The sequence below is a fragment of the Ursus americanus genome, chromosome 22 (genome assembly GCF_024610735.1).
Source record: "Ursus americanus isolate L20-20 chromosome 22, mUrsAme1.1.p, whole genome shotgun sequence".
Taxonomy (NCBI): domain Eukaryota; kingdom Metazoa; phylum Chordata; class Mammalia; order Carnivora; family Ursidae; genus Ursus; species Ursus americanus.
Window position 1 is genome coordinate 25587336 of NC_142148.1, and position 21409 is coordinate 25608744.

At 49.5% G+C, this 21409-nt stretch overlaps 1 protein-coding gene across 1 annotated transcript in view; it reads right to left on the reverse strand.

Annotated features, from left to right (window-relative positions):
- Nucleotides 1-6239: 6239 nt before the first annotated feature.
- TM9SF4 (transmembrane 9 superfamily member 4) overlaps nucleotides 6240-21409 on the reverse strand; it is a 52082-nt gene continuing 36912 nt past the window's right edge. Inside the window, exons 10-18 of the mRNA XM_045807086.2 lie at nucleotides 20089-20221; nucleotides 19011-19092; nucleotides 18840-18915; nucleotides 15784-15867; nucleotides 14021-14196; nucleotides 13460-13523; nucleotides 12179-12298; nucleotides 11248-11337; nucleotides 6240-8177 (exon numbers count right to left, since the gene is read on the reverse strand). Of these exons, the coding sequence (XP_045663042.1) occupies nucleotides 8028-8177; nucleotides 11248-11337; nucleotides 12179-12298; nucleotides 13460-13523; nucleotides 14021-14196; nucleotides 15784-15867; nucleotides 18840-18915; nucleotides 19011-19092; nucleotides 20089-20221 (975 nt within the window). The 3' untranslated portion in view covers nucleotides 6240-8027. The remainder of the gene's footprint in view (nucleotides 8178-11247; nucleotides 11338-12178; nucleotides 12299-13459; nucleotides 13524-14020; nucleotides 14197-15783; nucleotides 15868-18839; nucleotides 18916-19010; nucleotides 19093-20088; nucleotides 20222-21409) is intronic.

Sequence of the window (21409 nt, forward strand, 5' to 3'; positions counted from 1 at the left end):
AAGGTATAGCCAATAAGCCAATGAAAGAGATTAAAATACAGTAGTCCCGGGGCGCCTGGCTGGCTCAGTTGGTAAGAGCATGTGACTCTTTTTTTTTTTTTTTAAAGATTTTATTTATTTATTTGACAGAGATAGAGACAGCCAGCGAGAGAGGGAACACAGCAGGCGAGTGAGAGAGGAAGAAGCAGGCTCCCAGCGGAGGAGCCTGATGTGGGGCTCAATCCCGGAACGCCGGGATCACACCCTGAGCCGAAGGCAGACGCTTTAACGACTGCGCTACTCAGGCGCCCCAAGAACATGTGACTCTTGATCTTGGGGTTGTGAGATCAAGTCCCATGCTGGGCGTAAAGCTTACTTAAAAAAAATACAGTGATCTCTCCTTATCTGTGGGGGGATACATCAAGACCCCCCACTGGATACCTGAAACCATAGAGAGTACTGAACCCTATATATACTATGTTTTTTTCCTACACATACGTACCCATGATAAAATTTAGTTTAAAATTAGGCACAGTAAGAGATTAATAAAAACAAATAATAAAACAGAACTGTAACTGTATACAGTAATAAAGTCTTGTGATTGCAGCCTCTCTTCCTCTCAGAGTATCTTCTTTTTTTTTTTAAAGATTTTATTTAGTTATTTGACACAGAGAGAGACAGCCAGCAAGAGAGGGAACACAGCAGGGGGAGTGGGAGAGGAAGAAGCAGGCTCCCAGCGGAGCAGCCCGATGTGGGACTCGATCCCAGGACCCCAAGATCACGCCCTGAGCCAAAGGCAGACGCTCAACGAGTGAGCCACCCAGGCGCCCTATCTTCTTGTACTGTATTCAGTTTTCTTCTTGTGATAATGTGAAATGATAAATGCCTACACGTCAAGATGAAGTGAGGTGAATCATGCAGCCATTGTGACGTAGCATTAGGCTACCATGGACCTTCTGATGATGTCAGAAGGAGGACCATCTGCTTCCAGACTGTGGCTGACTGCAGGCAACTGAAACCGTGGAAAGCAAAGCCACAGAGAAGGGGGGACTACTGTACTTGATTTGTCCAAAGGAAGGCAGAAAAAGAAGAAAAAGCAAACAACAGATGGGACGCATAGGAAACAACAGGCAAGATTATAGACTTAAATCTAGTCAAATCAACAATCACGTGAAACATAAATAATCTAAGGACTCCATTTAAAAAGCAAAGATTACAAGGTTGGATAGAAAAGCAAGACCAAACTACATGCTGCCTATACAAAACTATTTATTTATTTTAAAGATTTTATTTATTTATTGGACAGAGAGAGACACAGCGAGAGAGGGAACACAAGCAGGGGGAGTGGGAGAGGGAGAAGCAGGCTTTCCGCTGAGCAGGGAGCCCGATGTGGGGCTCGATCCCAGGACCCTGGGATCATGACCTGAGCCGAAGGCAGACGCCTAACGACTGAGCCATCCAGGCGCCCCTATAAAAAACACTTTAAACATAAAATGCAAATAAGTTAAAAGTAAAAGGACAGGCCAACATACACATGAAAGGATACTCAACATCACTCATCACCAGGGAAATGCAAACCAAAAACACTGTGAGACATCACCTTACACCTGTCAGAATGGCTAAAATCAAAAACACAAGAAACAAGTGTTGGCGAGGCTGGAGAAGTAGGAACCCCTGTGCACTGTTGGTGGGGATGCACACTGGCGCAGCCCCTATGGAAGACAGTATGGAGGTTCTGCAAAAAATTAATAGAACTACCCTATGATCCAGTAATCCCACTACTGGGTATTTACCTGAAGAATATGAAAATGCCAATTCAAAGGGATACATGCACACCTATGTTTATTGCAACATTACTTACGATAGCCAAATCATAGAAGCAACCTAAGAGTCCATCGATGGATGAATGGATAAAGATGTGGTATGTATATAACTATTACTTTTAGGCCATAAAAAAGAATAAAATCTTACCATTTACAACAGCATGGATAGATCTACAGAGTATAAAGCTAAGCGAAATAAGCCAGTCAGAGAAAGACAAATGCCATATAATTTCACTCGTATGTGGAATTTAAGAAACAAAACGAATGAACAAAGGCGGGAAAAAAGACGAACGAGAAAACATACTTTTACCTCTTATAGAGAACAAACAGATGGCTACCAGAGGGAAGGTGGGTGAGGGGATGGGTGAAATAGGTGAAGGGGATTAAGAATATACTTATATTGATGAGCATACAGTAATATACAGAATTGTTGAATCACTATATTGTACACCTGAAATGAATATAACACTGTATGTTAACTACACTGGAATTTTTTGAAAAGTTCTTAAAAAATAAAATAAAAGAATGGAAAAAGATATACTGTGATAACATAAGTCAAAAGAAAGTGGGATTGGCTATACTAATACCAAAGCAGATTTCAGAGCAAAGATTATTATTAGGAATAAACTCATCTGGAGGACAATATGCACCTAACAGAGTTTCAAAATGCATACAGCAAGAACAGAACTGCAAGGAGCAATATACACATCTAAATTATAGTAAAAAAATTTCAACACCCCTCTCTCAATCATTGATAAAACAAGCAGGCAGAAAATCAACAAGGATATCATAGACTTGAACAACACTACCAATCAACTTGCCCCAATTGACATTTATAGGACACTCCAACAAGAACAGCAGAATACCCATTCTTTTCAAGTGTACATTGACCAGGATAGACCATATTTGGGGCCATAAATTGAGTCTCAATAAATTCAGAAGGATTCAAGTCATACAAAATCTCTGCCCATTACGGTTTCTGCCCACACAGAATTAAATTAGAAATCAGTAACAGAAAGATCCTTCAAAAAAATCCCCCAGTATTTATAAACTAAATAACACACTTCTAAATAATGAATAAAAAAAGAAACCAAACAAATTTAAAAGTATCTTGAACCGAATGACAATGAAAACATTGTCAGAATTTCTGGGATGTCACTAAAGCAGTATTTAGGAAGAAATTTCTAGCACTGAACACCTACATTAGAGGGAAAAAAAAGGTCTTAAATAAATGAACACCTACATTAGAGGAAAAAAAAAGGCCTTAAATAAATGACCTTAAATAAATTTCACCTTAGGAAACTAGAATAGAGCAAGGTAAAGAGAGATGTCCACTCTCACCATTCAGCTCTGTATTAGAAGTTGTGGCCAATGCAATAAAGCAAGAAACAAAAACAGACGGCAGCCAGATTGAAAAGGAAGAAGTAAAACTGTATTCACAGACAACATGATCATTTATGTAGAAATCTGATGGAATCTACAAAAAAAAGCTACTAGAACTAGTAAGTGAATTTATTAGCAAGATTGTCAGCCTATAGGATCAATATATAAAACCTTGATTGTATTCAATTGTGTAATGAAAAATCAGAAATAAAAAACACCATTTATAATGGCATCAAAAATATGAAATACTTAGGAAAAATCCAACCAAAAGATGTGAAAGACAAAACACTGAAGACCACAAAATATAGCTGGGAGAAAACTGAAGGTAAATAAATGGAGAGGTACATCTTGTTCACGGACCAATTCTTCCCAAACTGATCCACAGATTTAACAGAATCCTGACCGAAATTCCAGCAGGTGTTTTTGTAGAAATCAACAAGATAATTTGAAAATTCATATGGAAATCAAAGGGCCTAGAAACCCTGAGAAAGAACAAAATTGGAGGGCTAAAAACACCTGATCCAAAGAATTATAAAGCTACAATAACAAAAAGTGTGGTATTGGCATAAAAATAGACAAATCAATGGAACAGAATGGAAATTCCAGAAATAAATCTACGAGTATACTGGCAACTGATTTTTGTCAAAGGCACAAAAACAAAAGAGAAAAGGTAACTTTTTCAATAAATGTTAAGAAAAATGACCTTGGACCCATACTTTGCATCACATACAAAAATAACCTGATAATGGATCATAGACCTAAACCTAAAACTGTTCATAAAACTATGAAAGTTCTAAAAAAAAATAGGAGAAAATCACTGTGACCTTGGGTTAGACAAAGATGTCTTAGATATGACACCAAAAACCAAATCCATAAAAGAACAAATTGATAAATTAGACTTAACTGAAAATTAAAATTTTCTGTTCGTCAAAAGACACTGTTAAAAGAATGAAAACACAAGCCACAGACTGGGAGAAAACCTTTGCAAAGCATATATTGATAAAGGACTTGTATGCAGAATATACAAAGAACTCTCAAAACTTAATTAAAAAACCCCTAAAACCCAAGCAACTCAATTAAAAAGAAAGGCAAAAGATTTGGACACTTCACCAAAAAAGATGTATGAAGGACAGATAAGCACAGGAAAAGATACAGCATAATTTGTCACTAGGGATACGTAAATTAAAATCACAACCTGATGGGGGCATCTGGCTGGCTCAGTCAGAAAAGCATGCAACTCTTGATCTTGGGGTCATGAGTTCGGGCCCCACATTGGGTGTAGATATTACTTTTGAAAAATCACAATGTGATATTATGCACCTGTTAGAATGGCTAAAATTAAGATTACCCACAGCAAGTGTTCGGCTATGGAGCAACTGGAAGTCTCACCTACTTGGATGGGAAAGTGAAGCGCTGCCATCATCTCCGAGAAGGGCTTGGCATGTAGTTTACACGCCCTACCATATGATCTAGCCATGTCACTGCTTCACTTACTCACGGCAACTTCATTTGTAACAGCCCCAAACTAGAAACAACCCAAATGTTCATCAACAGATGAGCAGATCAACAGATTATGGCATATCCATACCATAGAATGATACTTGGAAATAAAAATGAACTACTGATGTACATAACACATGGATGAATCTCAAAATACGTATTCTGTATGGAAAAAGATGGGGGGAAAAGCATACTGTATTTATACAAAGCCCTAGGAAACACAAACTAATCTACAATGATGGAAAATAGATCGGTGGTTTCTTGGGGACGGTTAGAGGCTGGAGGGCAGAATTACAAAGGACACAAGGAATCTTGGGTTGATGGGTATGATCACTATCTTGATTGCGGTGTTTCATGACATATATACCATGGTCTCATTTTATATACATACATAGATGTGTAGTTCTTTTAAAAGGTGGGTATGGTAGTGGTGGGAAGAACACATTTGGGAGTGTTTCTGCTGAATAATACTGCAGCTCACACCTGCCACGGGACCCGCAGCAGGCTACCTCAAGCGTGGATACCTCAGTTACCTCCTCTATAAAAGGGGGCTATTATCAGAACATGCCTTAGAAGATCATACTCAGGAGTAAACGGGCTAATACATGGGAAGTGGAACAGCGTCTGAGCACTGAAAGTATTCCATGAATGGCACCCAGCACCCTTCTCACCGCAGATGAGGAAATTGAGGCATGGAGTTGGAGGGTGCGGGGTTACAATAGGCAACTGGTGTTTTTGTTTGCTTTGCATCCCTTACTGTGGGAAATTGTTCTTTCCACACATTCCGAGGGATTTGGGTGAGGCTAAAACTCAGTATCCAATATCCTTGCAGTATGGAGCCTGTAAACAGAACTCTGTCTTCTTGGATATAGTGACTGGTCCAAGATGTGCGAACAGTAATCCAAGCTGGGTCCATCAGAACCCTCCTCTGGGATTTAGCTATATTACATATACTGAAGTAGGGAAAGAGAGATCTTTTTCCTCTAGGCTTTCCAAGCTGGCCAATGTAACGTGCCCTCACCCCCTCCTCATAAGGAAGATTTTTGACAATGGAACAGAATGGGCCAGAGAAAAGCACAGTGGAGAAAGGAAGAATCCTAAGACTACTCCTTGAGCTCCCAGATCTATCCAGACCCGAAACCAAACCACTCTTTTCCTTGACGACTTATGAACCAATCAATTTCCCTTGGGACATAAGCCAGTGTGACCTATGTTTCTATTTGAAGGAGTCTCAGATGACGAGAGAGGTGAAGAGAGTTGGCAGTAAAATACTGGAGCTGGGAATCTAAAACCAGGTCTCACTGCTACCAAAGCTCACACCTGACTGCCCCTTCCTACCCGTGGGAGGGGCGCAGATGCTTGTGATTCAGGATGGAGGGACTGAGCGGATGGGAGAGGTTCTGGGCTTGTACCACACAGGGGAATAACAATGGCCGAGCCCTAGAAAGCCTGACAGAAGACTGAATTTTGAGGGAAACCCCTCGGCTCAACCCATTTGGGGAAGTTGTCTCACCTCAGGCTCCTCACCTTTGCAAGAGATTCTGGAGACATGACAACAGGACAATGGCATATTTATTTACAATTGGACCAAAAAAAGGCATACAGGCATCTTTTAATTAAAAATAATAACGATGATGATTAAAAAAGTCAGAAAAATCGATGATGTCTGAACCTTCGTGAGGAGTCCATCCCCTACTCCCCCCAAAAGAGAATTTCTTAGGGAAAAAATCCGGGATTTGAGTGAAAGCCTGCAATATCATTCTCTACTGCTTGGGTTCCCTTTTCTCCAACCTGATTCTTGGTGGACACCGCCTGGCGATACGGAGTCACTGTGAGCAAGGTCGAAAAGTTCACTGGTTTGACTGGTGGAGCTGGTAGGGGCTGCTGGGGGGAATGTGGAGTTGGGGTGCAGGGTGTTAAGGGAGTGGGGTGTGTTCCTAGCTTAGCCAGCATCCTGAGCTTTGTCTTGTGGTGGGAGTCCCAAAGGGGCCGGAGCAAGGGTGAGTGGCTGTTACTTAAACCCTAATTCCAGGGTGGGTTTGGTCTCTTGCAACTTAAGAACAAATGTTTGGGACATGCATGGGGTGGGCAGGGACAGAGGAGCCAGGCCTGCCACGTTAGCTCCCTCTTTCTAACTTGGCTCCTTGCCTATTCCTGGGAATTGGGGACAGAGCGACAGACCTGACCTTCCATCTCCCTTCCCACAAGCAATATTCTGGTGTCTCCCAAAAGAGGCAAGAATCAGACGGGAAGCAGAGGGGATGAGACTGGCTAAAAGAGCTGGGTAGGAGCACTGGGGCTGGAGGATGTCAGGGAGAGAACGCCTCTCCCCAGCCATCTAAAGGAGGGCATGTGAGGTCCCCCAGCCTTGTTCTGCCCTGGAAGGCGGGGGGGGGGGAGGGAGAGGGCCCACCACCAGCAGACTTTGCAAAGAGCAGCAACCCCCCGAGGAAAGTACTGGGGAGCAATCCTGAGGGGTGAGGACCCTCATTCCAGACAAACATGTGGATGCTTGGCTTGACTCTGTAAATACTTGGCCCTGGATCCAGGGTTTCTTGGCACAAATAGTTCACTGCAAGTCTCTTCTCTGGTCCAGCAAACTCCCACTGCTCTGAGCAGGGGTGAGTCCTGCTGTCCTGGGAAACGTGGCCCCGACTACTTCCAGGGGATTTTCCTTGGAGCAACCAAGACTTGGTTGACCTGGAGGCCTGGCTGGAAGCCCTGCATTGGGCCACCCTGGGAGGGGGCTGGGGAGAGAGAAGAGCGAGGGGCAGGGCTGGCAGAGGCTGGTTGGCACTGAGGATGCGTGTCCGGGCTAGAGCTGTGCTTTGTCGTGACATCAATGGTGAGCACGGGCTGTGAGAGGCTCGGAAACCTCACCGAAGCCCCAGAAGGCCAGACATCTCCTCTTCCAGTTAACCGTGGGGTGGCTAACAGCCTGAGGAACCGAGGTGGAGACAGTGACCAAAACCCAGCGTCTTGGTGATTTATCCATCCTGGATCCGTATGTTAAAAAAACTAAGAAGAAAACCCCCAACCAAAAAAAATAAACCTGAATAAACAGGTCTGAGAGTTCCTGCCGGAGGGAACTTTCTTAGCACTGAAGAAAAAACAACCCACAAAAAACTCATCCCCCACAGAACTGGAATAAAATGATGAAGAAAAGTCCGAGAATTATCTACAGGCCCTCCCGCCCCCCACGCAGCCCCAGGATCCAGGAACACTGTGCCAGGAGTTACATTCCAAACGAGCAGGAGTTATTTTATTTGCGTGCCTGCAGTTCCCCACGCAGAGTGGCTTCCTGTCCGTGGACGGAGCGGGCCTGGCCATGGTCCACCCCCATCAGTCTATCTTCACAGCAGCGTAGATCTTGCGGACAAACATGTAGGCTGCATAGAAGCCGATGGTGCCCGTGAGAAGCCAGAAGGACAGGACCATGAGGGCCGTGTAGCCAAAGTACAGAAGAGAAGGAATGAACTCAACGATGTCCAGCTGGGGCACGAGTGGAGAGAGAAGGGGGGGACACTTAGTGTCAGCCTACTGTGGCCAATCGGGGGCCCCCCTGACCTTCTCACTGATCTTGTGGCAAAGCTGAAGCCTGGGAAGGGGAAGGGGCTCGCTCCTGGTGGGCAGTGAGGGGCAGGCAGAACTCATAGCCACGGCGAGCCTTCGTCGGCACCAGGGCCCGTGCATCGCCGTGAGTGCTCGTGACCCCCGTGGTAGCTTATTAATGGGACAAAGATGGGGCACAGAGCGGTCCAACCGCACCCACAGTTACCCAGCTAGGAAGCAGAAGGACATGGGATTTCAAACTGGGGCTGGAGGGCTGGAGGGCTGGGGGGTCCACGACCCAATTCCACTGACTCGGGCCATTTCTTGAGGGGGGAGGAGCGGGCAGGAGTCTTCCTGGAGCTGGGCCTGGGAGCTCACTGGGAGACGGGGGGACTCCAGGAGCCAGGGCCAGAACGCCTTAGACAGGAAGGGCCACAGCTGTGTCACTTCTTCACCCTCCACAGTCCCCAGAACAGCGCAGTGACATTCCTGGGTGGCTGGAGCGGCAGCCAGGGAGGGGAGCGAGGAGAGAGGCACCCAAGGCTCCCAGCTTAAAGAGCAGAGAGCCACCATAAGCGAGCCTATGGTCCTCACCTCCTGAGAAAGCATCTGCCACTTCCGTTAACGTCTCCCAGGGTTTCATCTGGGAGCACACTGGACTGTTCTGTAGAGCTTAGTGGCCTGGCAGGGATGCCCGGGACCTGTGCTGGGTCGGTGTTTGCTGGGTTAAGTGGAGCTAATCTGGAACCTTGCTATCAAGACCTGCTCGGCACACCAGGCCCCGAGGGAGGACTGTGCCAGGGCTCGTGGACACAAATGTCAGGAGCTCAGAGGAAATCAATAAAGACCTCTCCCTAAGGTCAAATAGCCTCCAACTGGGGGTGAAGGCCATGTTTTCAGGCTCAACCCCCCTCGTTTCACAAGCTTTCTCAGGGCTGGAGAGGGCATGAGGGAGGTAGGGGACAGGGTAGTGGTGAGTCCAGTGGTGAAACCGGGAAAGGGACAAGGCAAAGAGGCATGGCCAGAAAGGCCCTTAGAATTCGACAGGCCACGGCCATCATTTTACAGACAGGCTCTGGGACTAGGGGTGGAGGTTTTTAGAACAGAGAGGAAAGACTGGGGCACAGGGAGGAAGGACAGGAGGTCGTGATATGACCCCGGGGGGTAGTACAGGAGACCGTGTAGCTAGGTTTTGTTTGCCCAACACTGTCTCCTGTCTTCCATCTTCTGGGGTTTTGGCATGCCCACTCCCTACTCTGTGGTCCTGCGGGGCTGTCAGTTTTAATATAATACCTAAGCTAGCTGGAGAGGGCACCGTCCCACCAGACCTGAGGCACAGTGAGGGATGGCATGTAACCTGGGCTGATAAGCAGCTTCCCTGGGACTGATCACTTGACAGGAGAGGAAAAGATGTTCTTTTAGCTCTAGAGCTGTGAGGCTAAAAAAAGAAGACTGGCTGCCACAGGCATCTTTCCACTCTGAGGCAAGATCCCGTGTGCAGATTAAAGCCAAGAAAACACGCAGAACTGAGGCATGGATACGGAGCCCCAACATCCTTTGAAATGCTGGATCGAACCATGCCTGAAGCTAGGACGCCAGCTTCTTAAACTTTCCAGCTATACCAGTCAATACATTCTCCTCCTGCTCAAGCCAGTTGGAATTCAGTTTTAGTCACTTTCCACTCAAGAGTTCTGATGAATATGGTCTATAGAGGAGGGAAATTAGACTTGTTCTGGATGATTCTAGGACTAAGACTATGGCCTATATAGAGGAGGGAAATTAGACTTGTTCTGGATGATTCTAGGACTAAGACTATGGCCTAAAGATGGAAGTGACACTGGGCTGGTTTCAGTGTGAATCAAGGAAGACCTTGATAATGACAGGAGCCAGCCAAAGAGCATGAGAATGCCAGGAGGGGGTGTCTTCTGTCACTGGATGTGCCAGAGCTGGGGTCAGCAAACTTTTTCTTAAAAGGCCAGATTATATACAGTTTAGGTTTGCAGGCCATGTGGCCTCTGTCACAACTACGCTACGCTGCCACTACCGTGCGAGCCGAGCTACCGAGCAGCCGTAGATAATATGTAAATGCACGAGCATGGCTGTGTCGCAGTAACACTTTGTTTACAGAAACAGGCCCACCGGCACACGGGCTCGAGTTTGCTGAGCCCGGAGCCCCACGCTCACTTGCTGGGACGGCAGTCGGCAACCTGGCAGCAGGTGGAGCACCATCTTAGGGTGACCCACACCGTGCTTTCGAACCTGACCATCTTGCGGAAGGGCGTCCCAAGTTTCCGCCAAGTGGCTTGTGACTCTGCTTTGGGAACACGCCCTGGTTGCAAGGAGAGGACTTCCTGTCTCTGGGTTCTGGAGACCTGAAGCCCAGCGGGGGAGACCGACTCCAGTGGTAGCCTTGGCAGTGACGGGTCCACCAGAGCGAGCCTGCACTCCCCCCAGGGCCCATCTGGCTTACGTGTCACGCGTGAACCTACCACAACTAGCGTGGCGAGTGGGGAGCTGCTTGTATTCTTCCTCATGCCACTCCGGGGGGCAGTGAGCTCTGTGCGTGTACCTGACTTCCTAAATTTGGCGCTAGAGGGGATTTCAGAATTTTCTGCTTGTATTCTTATTGACTCCTTCTCATCTTTCTTTATTCTTTCATGTTATTGCTCTCTTGTTCCTAGCTTGAGGTGAGCACTACATTTTCAGTCTCTCTTATTTCTTATGAATAGCACAGTTAAGGTGAGAAATTTCCTTTAAGCTCTACTCTGGCTGTTATCTCACAGGTTTTACATGCAATGCTCTGTCACTTATCCTAAAGGCTTTTGTCTCCCAAAACACACAGAACACAGATCCTCTCTGGCCTAAAAAGATGCGTGTTCTAGAACAAAACGGCTTTGGTTCTCCCCGCTCTTGGCAGGAGAGACTCAGACACTTAGGTTTTTCCCCAGCACCCTCCTCTCCACCAACCTGCCCTGAAAGGGCTGGGGAGCTTCCTCACTTAGGGCAGTACCTTGTTAACAAAATAAAAGATGGCATAGACGAGGACGTAGAACGCAGATCCCCCGGAGACTAGGAAATTCCTCCACCACCAGCGGTAATCCTGAGGAGGAAACAGAGCAGAGTCACTATCTCCAGGCCTAACGTCCTCCCCAAGTTTCGTGGCCGCCTGAGGCGCTAAAGACCTTAGGCAAGAACAATAACATTTGGGGTGATGGGAATGTTTTATATCTGGACTGTGATACTGGTTACACAACTGCATGCGTTTCTAAAAACTCACTGAACTGGAGATTTAGAAAGGGTGAACTTTACTCTTTATAAATGAGATCTCAATTAAAACAAATCATCGAGGACCACAGCAAGAGAACAGCAATAACAACTACTAACATTTCTTGAGCAAATGCTCACCATGTGCCAGGCACCATTCTAAGTGCTACACATGAATCAGCCCATTCACTCCTTGTAGTAGGCCCGAGTCAGGCCCTACTGCTGCCCTGTCACGTGACGAGGGACGGGAGGCACAGACACGTTAAGCAACTGCCAACCAGAGCTACTAGCAGAGGAACTAGGGTTTCAGTCCCGGCTGTCTGTCCCAGAGTCCTTGTCAAGGAGCTCTGCCAAGAGCTAGTCCCCAGAGGGAGGGAAGGTTGCCCAATCTGCATCAGCTACTGGAGAAACCACTACTGGAGTGGACTCTGTACTGACAAATCTACTGTCCTTCCCTCACGTTGCTGTGACTACTTCACGTGACTATGCTGTGAGGTAGGGATCATTAACTCCAGTCTACGGCTGAATAAATGGAGGCTCAGCAAAGTGGTGTACTTGCCCAAGACCTCATAGCCAGAGGAGGGAGGCCCACATAGGAAACCCAGACAGCTTCAATGACCCATTCAATGCTGGACCCAGCTCTGCTCACCCCCAACTCCGGGCCCCATTCCCCTCACCTCTGCACAGAGCTGGAAGTACACCATGACGATGCTGATTTGTGAACACGACACCACCAGGATGATGAAGACAAGGAACAGGAAGCCAAAAAGGTAATAGAACTGATTCTCCCAGATGGCCTGTGGACACATCACAGCTGGCCTTCAGCAGGCCTGCCTCCACCCAGCATACACTGGCTGTTCTCAGAAAGCCATCCCGTAGTTACGACTGCCACACCACCGGCCACCAGGGCAGGAATGGAGACACCACCATGACACCACGGGGGCCTGACTGGCCCTTTCTCTCTGGGTGAGCCAGGCTGTTCTTAGGGAGGGGCTAGGGCATGGCTGACCCTGCAATGAGCGGGCCCCAGCCTGAACTCAACAGCTTGTGGGAAATAATGAATCCCATCCCAATCAAAATTACACAGAAGTCACCTCCAGTTAGGGGCAGCCGGCTGCGTGCCAGGCACGGGCTTCAGGCTTTATGTGCACCTCCAAACGTAAGCCCATGAACATGCGGCCATTTACGGACGAGGAAGCCAAGGCTCAGAAAGACTGCTGACTGGCTCAGGGTCACACAGAGAAAGGCGGCCTCCTGTGCGTGGGGAGTGGGGGGGGGCAGCCAATCCATCCTCTGACCCTTTTCCTAGGCAGGACTGAGTGGGCAAGTGGGTCTCAGGAGGGAGGGCTGGACCGCTCAGAGCAGTGGGGCACCGAGCTGGGTCAGCCAGGCACAGATGGCTCTGAGGAGCCCTTCTGCCAACTTCCATCTTGGCACGGCTGGGACAGGAGTCATCATCATCACGACAGCCACTATTTAACAAATGCTGCCTGAAAGCCAAGCATGTGCCTTTTGTAGACATTCTCACTCCAGCCTCACAGTGATCCTGAGGATTAGGAATCACTCCCCCCACTTTCCTGAGAGTTCTGAGTAGCAGGTCAAGATGGGGGGGGGGGGGACCTGCAACTCAAAGCGGAGACCGCCATATGAATAATGGTGGACTCTGGCCACAACGTCACTGAGGCAGCCCCTACTTCCTGAGCGCTTCCCACATACCAGACCCCATACACGTGGCCTACCTCATGTTTCCTTCCAAGCCGTCCCGAGGGGCGGGGCCGTTAGCCCCACTTCAGGGTGGGGAGTGGGGACCCAAAGGTGGAAGGCCCTGTCTGAAGTCTCATGGGTGGTAAGAGGCAGAACACCAAGTGCAGGGATGTGGACCAGGCTAGTGGGGCGGGGGGGAGGCTGTGTGCGAAGGGGCAAGGGAGCACCCAGCCCCGGGGAGAAGCAGTACTCACGCTGAAGATGAAGAAAAGCTCGATGAACATGGCGCCAAAGGGCAGGATCCCGGCCATGAGAATGCTGCAGCAGAAGGGGAGCGTTAACGCCGCTAGGAGACCCAGGCCCCTCCCAGGCGGCGCGAAGGACAGTGCTCACGCAGCTGCGGTGGCTCTAGTTGTCTGGCATGCTTTCGTACCAATACAGCCTCCTGAGAGGGTGGCAAGATGGGCATCACTGTCCCCATTTTATTGACGGGGAAACTGAGGTACAGAGAGGTAGGGTGAGTTGCCTCGATCCAAGTGATGGTCTTAACCTGTCTCACCGGCACTTTTCCACCCGGCCCTTCCCTGTCCCGGATCCTAGGCCCACACCAAGTCTGGCTGCAACTTGGTCCTCTGGAGCCTGGAGTGCAGTTGAGCTTCCAAGAAGTTTACTAGAGCCTGCGGGAGCTGCGGAGCACCAGTCACAACGGCCCTGGGGGACGGGACCCGTTCCATGTCGTCCTAAGGAAATGGCTCAGGGCAGTGTCCGCCTCGCCCACTCCAGAAGTCCTTGGCCTGCCCCTGCCGGAGACTCACCCGACAAATCGGTTCATGTACCACCGCTGCTCAGGGATCTGCCGGGGAATCTGGTTGGTGCGCACGGGGTTGTCATATGGCTGCTTGCGGAAGCCGAAGTAGTAGCCCAGGTAGACAAGGGGCAGGGAGATCCCGAACCACATGCACAGCAGGGCCACCATGGTGGGGAAGGGCACCTGTGGGCACAGCACCATAAGCTCCCCTGCACAAGGCCCAGGGGCTGTGCAGGGGAGAGGGGACCCACTGCGTCCCACGGAAGGAGGGCCACCATGGTGGGGAAGGTCCTGCAGACACACCCCCACAAGGCTCCTGGCCAGAACCTCCTGGGCCTGAGCCAGCCCTGGGGAAAAGCGGAGGGCAGATGGAGGACCATTCGGGCTGTGAAGTGGAGAAGGAACCAGGGCCTCTCAGAGGAGCTCGTCGGCCAGGGAGGAAGTGGGGAAAGAACGAAGAAGGACAGAGAACAAGAGGGGTAGATGAGGCCAGAATGAAGAAGAATTATGTGGTATGTGAACTGGAGGCAAAAGGGAAAAAACAAAAGAGCACAAATCGTGTGGTTCCGATTTTGTCAAAATAAAACACCATATATATACCACGAAGTAAAAAAAGCAGGTTGTAAAATTGTATGTACAGGACTCCATTTTAAAAGAAGCATCCCAAAATTTATGTGCCTACAGGGGGCTGTGCCCAGAAGTTAACAGTACTTCCTCAGATGGGATGTAGGGGTTAGAACTGACTTTTCATTTTCTTCTTTATCCTGTTCTATTATTATGTTTTTAGAAGAATCATACAAACTGGAAGAGGCGAATTAATATATGCAAAGGGTTTAGAACAGTAGTTATTCCAATGTAAGCACAATATAAATGTTTGCTATTTCATTATAATTTTAAAGTTACATCATTCTATTTTAAATATAGCTAAAAAGACCACAAAAATATACTAAAGATTGCATCAACTTCTCTGTACTTTCCAAAATTTCTATGATGAATGTTTATCATGAGCGGTTGGTAACTGGGAGGAAAATGCTGAGAGAGAGAAGGAACACAGGTAGAAAAGAGGAAGTGAGAGGAAGAGCATGACTCTGTCTTTCCTGAGGGCGACTTCCCTGACTGCTGCAAAGAAGCCAGCCCGCCGGCACCCCAGACTCCCAGCCTCACCCGACGGCCTCTAACGAACGGCACCTGCAGTGAGGGGACGCAGCTCTATCCACTAAGGCTGAATGGTGAATGCCTGCCCCACCTCCACTGCAGCCCTGCGAGGGATCGAAACCCCATCTCTACCCGCCTGCCCCCCCACCCCAGTTCACAGTCCTACTCAGTGAGTCCTGGGCAGCTATTAGCAATGACTGGGGCTGGCAGGATCCCTGCGCTGAGGGCAGGACACCCTGCGGGGGCTGGTGCCGAGGGCCAGGGCCAGGACGAGGAGAGCCTTGTTTGGGATACTGACCCAATAAACTCGCACCAGGCAGCCTTCCCTTGGCGGAGGCAAAGGGAGATTCCCCAGCTGGCCCCTGGACTGTGGAAATCTCCCTTTAGAGAAGTGAGCTTTGGCCAGCTGTCTGCAAGAGCCCACAGGAAGGCCAGGGCCGGGACATGGGCAGCTGGATGGGCAGGGAGGGGGAAACCCCGGGTAGCCCTCAGGCCCTGGGCCTGGGAACAGAACCCCAGGGATTCAGAAAAGGGAAGAGAACAGCAGGAAGTGACCTGCCGGAGTGGGACCGAGCACAGCTGGTTCCCCCCCCCCCCCCGCCGGCCCGTACTTACTGCTCCTGATGAGTGCTTTCCCCAGATGAAGCAATTCAAAACGAAGCAGATGCCAAAGACCACGCCAGGGTAGAGGGTTGCCGTCTGGAAGCAAGGGAGACCAGGCTAGGGAGCTGCCACCTCCTCCAGTGGGACCCCCAGACTAGAGGCTCTCAACCCTCCTTGTCCTTCAGGAGCCAGCTCCAGGATAATTCCTTCCAGAAAGCACTCCCTGAACTGCCCGTTGCCTGCCCTCATCCCAGTCTGTAATTATGTACTGTTAGCTGGTCAACGCCTGCCTACCCCCAGAGACTGTAAGCTCCTTGGGGGAGTGTGTCGTCGTGTGTTGCCCCCCCTCCGCCCTGTTCACTGATGTACACCCAGCATTTAGAACACAGTAGCTGCTCAATAAACATTTGTTGAACAGGAGTGAAAGAATAAAACTTTTACAAAACATGTATGTATGGGCCCAACCCAAATTGCCTACAGTGGTGAGTAAGCTTTAAGTGAGTCTTTGGGGTGGCGGGTGCTGGCCTCCGCACACATCGGCTCACCTAATCCTCTACAGGCCTGGATAGAAAGGATTATCATTATCCCCTTTTAAAGAAGAGGACACTGGGGCACCTGGGTGGCTCAGTCAGTTAGGTGTCTGCCTTTTACTCAGGTCATGAGCCCAGGGTCATGGGATCGAGCCCTGCATTGGGCTCCTTGCTCAGCGGGGAGTCTGCTTCTCCCTCTCCCTCTGTGCTCTCTCTCAAGTAAATAAAATCTTTAAAAAAATAAGAAAAAAGAAAAAAAGAGGACACTGAGGCCCAGCAATGTTAAATACACACCCCAACTTCATACAGTTAAGGGGAGATCAGAGGTTCAAACACAAGCAGTCTGACCCCAGAGGCCAAGCCCCTGACCCAGTGCCCTGTATTCCATCCAATCACAGTCTCTCGGGCTGGGGCCCAGGCACATGGAGCCAAAGTCCCGGACCTACAGGAGCCTTCTTCGCTGCTGCGGCGGCCTGAGCACCCAGGGGGGCCACTGAGCACAGCGCCTGGGGCCCCCTGCAATCTGGCACTCAACCTCCGATGCCAATTTCACCTTTGGCCCATAGCTCTCCCACACCCAGTAACTGGTCGCTGCTCCTGCACGTCGCTGTCCCTGGGCTGGTATGTAGGCAGAGTGGTCAACACCTCAGGGTACCTGCTGCCTGAGTGCTCGTGCTGTGCCAAAGGCCTTCCCTGAAGTCTCTTTCCATCCACACAACAACCCTGAGACGCAGGTGTAACCATCCCCCACTGGACAGATGGGGAAACTGAGAAAGAACAGAGCCAGGACTGGGATCTGGGAGACTCCAGAACCCCAGGCCACCCCACTGGCTGCTTCGGTCCAACTTAAACCCTCCTCTGTAAAGCCCAGCTCAAACGTCATTTCCTCCCCGCCTGCATGTTTCTGCTTTTCTCTGCTGGATAGCAGGGCATTCATCTGCTCTCCCAGCAGAAATGTACAGACTGGACATAGTGCTAGATACCGGGAGTGAGAGCAGGAAGAACGTTCCAGTGCGGCAGACAGACCCACAAATGGAGAACCGCCTCCATGGCACCGCTTGCAGGCACAAGGCTCTGCCTAGCTCCTCCGGGCTGCCAAGGACACGGGGCTGGAAAGGGGGAAGAAGGGGAGGAGGCTTCTAGAGGGTGACGCTGGAGCTAAGAGGGAGTGGTGTGCCCGGGCAGAGGGGAAGACAGGGGCTGGAGGAGAGCGGGGCAGTGCAGTCTCCGCATCGCTGCGGGCCACAGCACACGCCCACCGTGGGCGGAGGCAGAGCACCAGGGAAGGGTCAGAATCTCACAGGGACACCAGGGACGCCTAGGACAGTCAAGGGTCTAGGTGAGGGGCAAAAATGCCCAAAACCCGGGCAAGAGCTCTAGAGCCAGAGCTGGAGCTCGGAGGGAACTCATGGACTATTTGGTGGGAAAACCCTTAACACTTGCTGTCTGAAAGGAGGTGGGCAGAAGGGAATAGGCGGTAAGGAAGCAACCCAGCGGCCTGGCCTGGGGTCCAGGTGAATGATGCTGCCACCGGATGCAAGGAGCAGGTGCGGGGCAGAGAGGTGGCGTATGGCGTGGGGCCTGCAGAGGGAGGTCCTGGGGTATCTGTGGGAGGCCCCCCAGGGAAGAGTTGCACAAGGAGTTGCCTGGGTTCCACACCTCTGTAGGTCCCCGGCTCTCAGCACACAGTGGCCTGAGGAAAGTGCTCAATGCATCAACAATTCAGGACCTTTGATTCTTCCAGAATAGTCACCTTTGCAGCTCTTCTACAGCGAGGGCTTACTCTGTGCCAGGGGTGTGGCAGCCAGAGCTGAGAGAGCCTGGGCTGCCCTGGGGCTTTTGACAGTGAGAATGGTTTCAGAACGCTGGACTACAGGCTTCTTCGAGTCTGGCACCAGGGGTTTCCCAGGGCCTGAGGGGCCTCGCTTGTCTGGGAGAGGGGCTCAGGGCTCCCTGGGAGGTAGGGTCAAGTTCCAGGCATCCGCCAGTTTCTTTGGTCTGTTCTGCTGCCCAAAACTCTCCTGACCACCAGCAGGACAGAGAAGGGCAGGAGCTGTCCTTTCTGAAGAGGAAATGGAGGCACCAAAATCCAAAGACGGGCTGAAGGCAACATGGGCCTGGCCTCTTCTGCCCCTGGCACGTAGTTCCCTCTACTCCACTGGGCAGGGTGTCCTCCCAGCAGCCCTGCTGATCAGTTTTTGGCCTTAAACTTGGACACCGGGGCTTGGTATCAAATCTTGTTATTCTGAATCTTCTATTTCTTCCCTTGTTTGAGCCGTTGGACAAGGTAGGCTAAAAATCACCTAAATTCAGCCCCCTCTTCTTATGGATGCAGCAGCAGGGGCCCTCAGAGGTCCCAAGGTGCCTGTGGTGAGAACCCAGTGTTCCCTACGCTTGGGTGTGTGTTCCCCCCACTCTATCACACTGCTGCTCTGCCTCTGGTCCTAACCCCCACCACAGACTGCCTACGCTGCTGAGGAGCCCAGGAAGGAGCTTCTCAGCTCCACGCCATCACTGGGAGGAGGTGAGGACACTTACACAGAAGGCTCCTTTCTTCCACCGATGGCCTTTCAGAGTACGGTACAGACGGCCAGCAGAAAATCCACCAAACACCCTGTGGGGAAATGGTAGGGATCCACACCGAGGGGACTTGTTAGCTGGAGGGCAGGCTGCCTGTGCCAGCCCCGGAGTCCACGCAGACACACCTACCCCATGAACATGAAGAGGAAGCAGGCTGTGGTCATGAGAGCTCCCCGGCTGGAGGGTGACAGCATCCCGAGCATGGCCACGACTGTGGAGGGCGGAGGAGAAGAGAAACAGTCAGGGCGGCTGACGGCCAGGGGCCCAGGGCAGATGAGGCTAGATGAGGCTCCCTTCTCCCTTGGCCTTCCTGACAGCATACTCCCCTGCTCTCTACAGAAGACCGGTCTTAGCTGGGGTTCACTGGGGAGCAGCCGCTGCTGGCCGCTGGCTGGCCCCATCTTCACGGCAGCTTCCAGCCCACAGGCCCCTTGCAACCAGCCTGGCCGAGCTGAGAGCATTATGAATGCCAGCTCACTGCATCTGCCTTATCAGCCCTACGACGTGGAGGCCGGTTATCCATTTCTCAAACGAGGAAACTGAGGTTCGCAGAGGTTAAGTCAGTTGTCCAAAGTCACAAAGCTTAGAGGCATGAACCTGAGATACAAACTTAGGCAGATCAGCTGCTAAGCGATTAGATCTTAATTATGTCACTATGTGCGGTGACGAATGCTAACTAAGCTTACTGTGGCAATCACTTCACAACGGATACATACAGCTGTACACCTTAAACTTACACAGTGTTATATGTCAATTAAAAAGTAGTTAATATGGTAAAAAAATTTTTTTTTAGGCAGACTGACTCAGAACGGTCTATAATGACTATATATTAGGATTTTGGGGGGTTGTTTTCTGAGAAAAGACCTGATTCCCCTCCCAATCCTGGTGTTGACTTGCATAAGTCACTTAACGCCTGACTGCTGCGGGAGGCCAACCTCACAGCACTGACGTGTGGCTTTGCTGACGGAGTGGACGTGGCAGGTGATCCATGGAGCCGGAGAGCTCTGAGGGGGCAGCAAACCACCAGAGCCCAGTGCTGAGAGGAGCCAGCCTTCCTGCTGCCATGGACGACCCTGTCTGGCTCAGTAATGCCGACTTGCCCCATTCTCCGGGGGCGGGGGGGGGGGGGCGGCCACTCCTCTCTCAGTCTCAGGCCTGTGCTCTCTGGTGACAGGACCCCACCCCCAGTCCCCCCAGGCCCACTCACAGATGACGATGAGGATCATACAGAAGAGCTGAATGCCTGAGCCCAGGAGGGAGCTGAGGATCATGGGATACTGGGGGGGCCTGAAGACATCACCGTGCACCAGCTTCCACCCAGACTCTTCCATGGTGTCTTCCTGCAGCAAAGGGTCAGAAGTGAGGCTGCTTCTTGGGGTTCAGAGGAGGCAGTCCGGCAGGGACCCATGCCCCCTGACCAGGGCTGAGGGTCCCTCAGCGGTCAAGCAGCCTCCACTCTGACAGGATTGTGAGTGACATGAGATAGTACTCCTCAGAGAAGTGTCACATGGAAAAGGAGGGCACATGCACGAGGCTTACAGCTGCATAAAAGGCAAACCTCCTCCCCAGATTCCACAAGCCTCGTACATGGAAAAATAATGTAAACATCAACACACTGAAATGTTAACTCTGAGAGTTTTTGAGTGGTGAAATTTAGAAGCATTTTTTTTAACTGATTATGAAAGTAATATGTGCTCTTATGTAATAAAAAAGTGAAAAAAAATTTTTTAGCACATGGCATGCTATTCAAATGAATGAAAAGTAATAAATGTTTATAGTAGATAATTTCTTAAAAATCCGGAAAGACTGAACAAAAGTCTAAAACTCATAAGAAAACATTCAAAAAATTTTTAAAAACCCAGAAAAACATACAAAATACAATAATTTATACTCCTGGCATTTAATGATACCACTGTTTCGATGCATTTCCTTTACCACTTTATGTGTGTGTGTGTGTGTATGTGTGTGTGTGTGTATGTGTGTGTGTGTGTATATGTATATATAATTTTTAAACACTAAAACTGGAACCAGACCCTATTTACCGCGTACTTTGTTATTTTCAGGTGATGTTTGATCATGAGCATTTCCTCATCTCCAATAAGTACTCTTTGCAATTAGTATTTTAATGTCTGTGCAACTTTCCATTGTATAACTGCACCATAACACAACCAATCCATTATTATGGAATATTAAGCTACATCCAGTTCATTTAAATTATAAATAAAGCGATAATAAATATTTCTACACCAAGTCTTTGTGGTTTAGATGGCTTTCTTCAGAAAATTCTAGAAGAATTACTGGGTCAAGGCAAGTTAACTATTTTATAGTTCATGGTGTGTACAGCCAACACATAACTGTTCAGAAAACTACCAATTTATACTTGCATGGGTGGCATGGAAAAGTGCTTAGCTCACATCAACCTTGCTGCCAATGACTACTATATGAAAACACACTTGGACTGATGTGAAGGTCCAAAACTGTCTTCTCATAATTGTGTGAATCTGTATGGGGGGGGATAGCCATCCCTG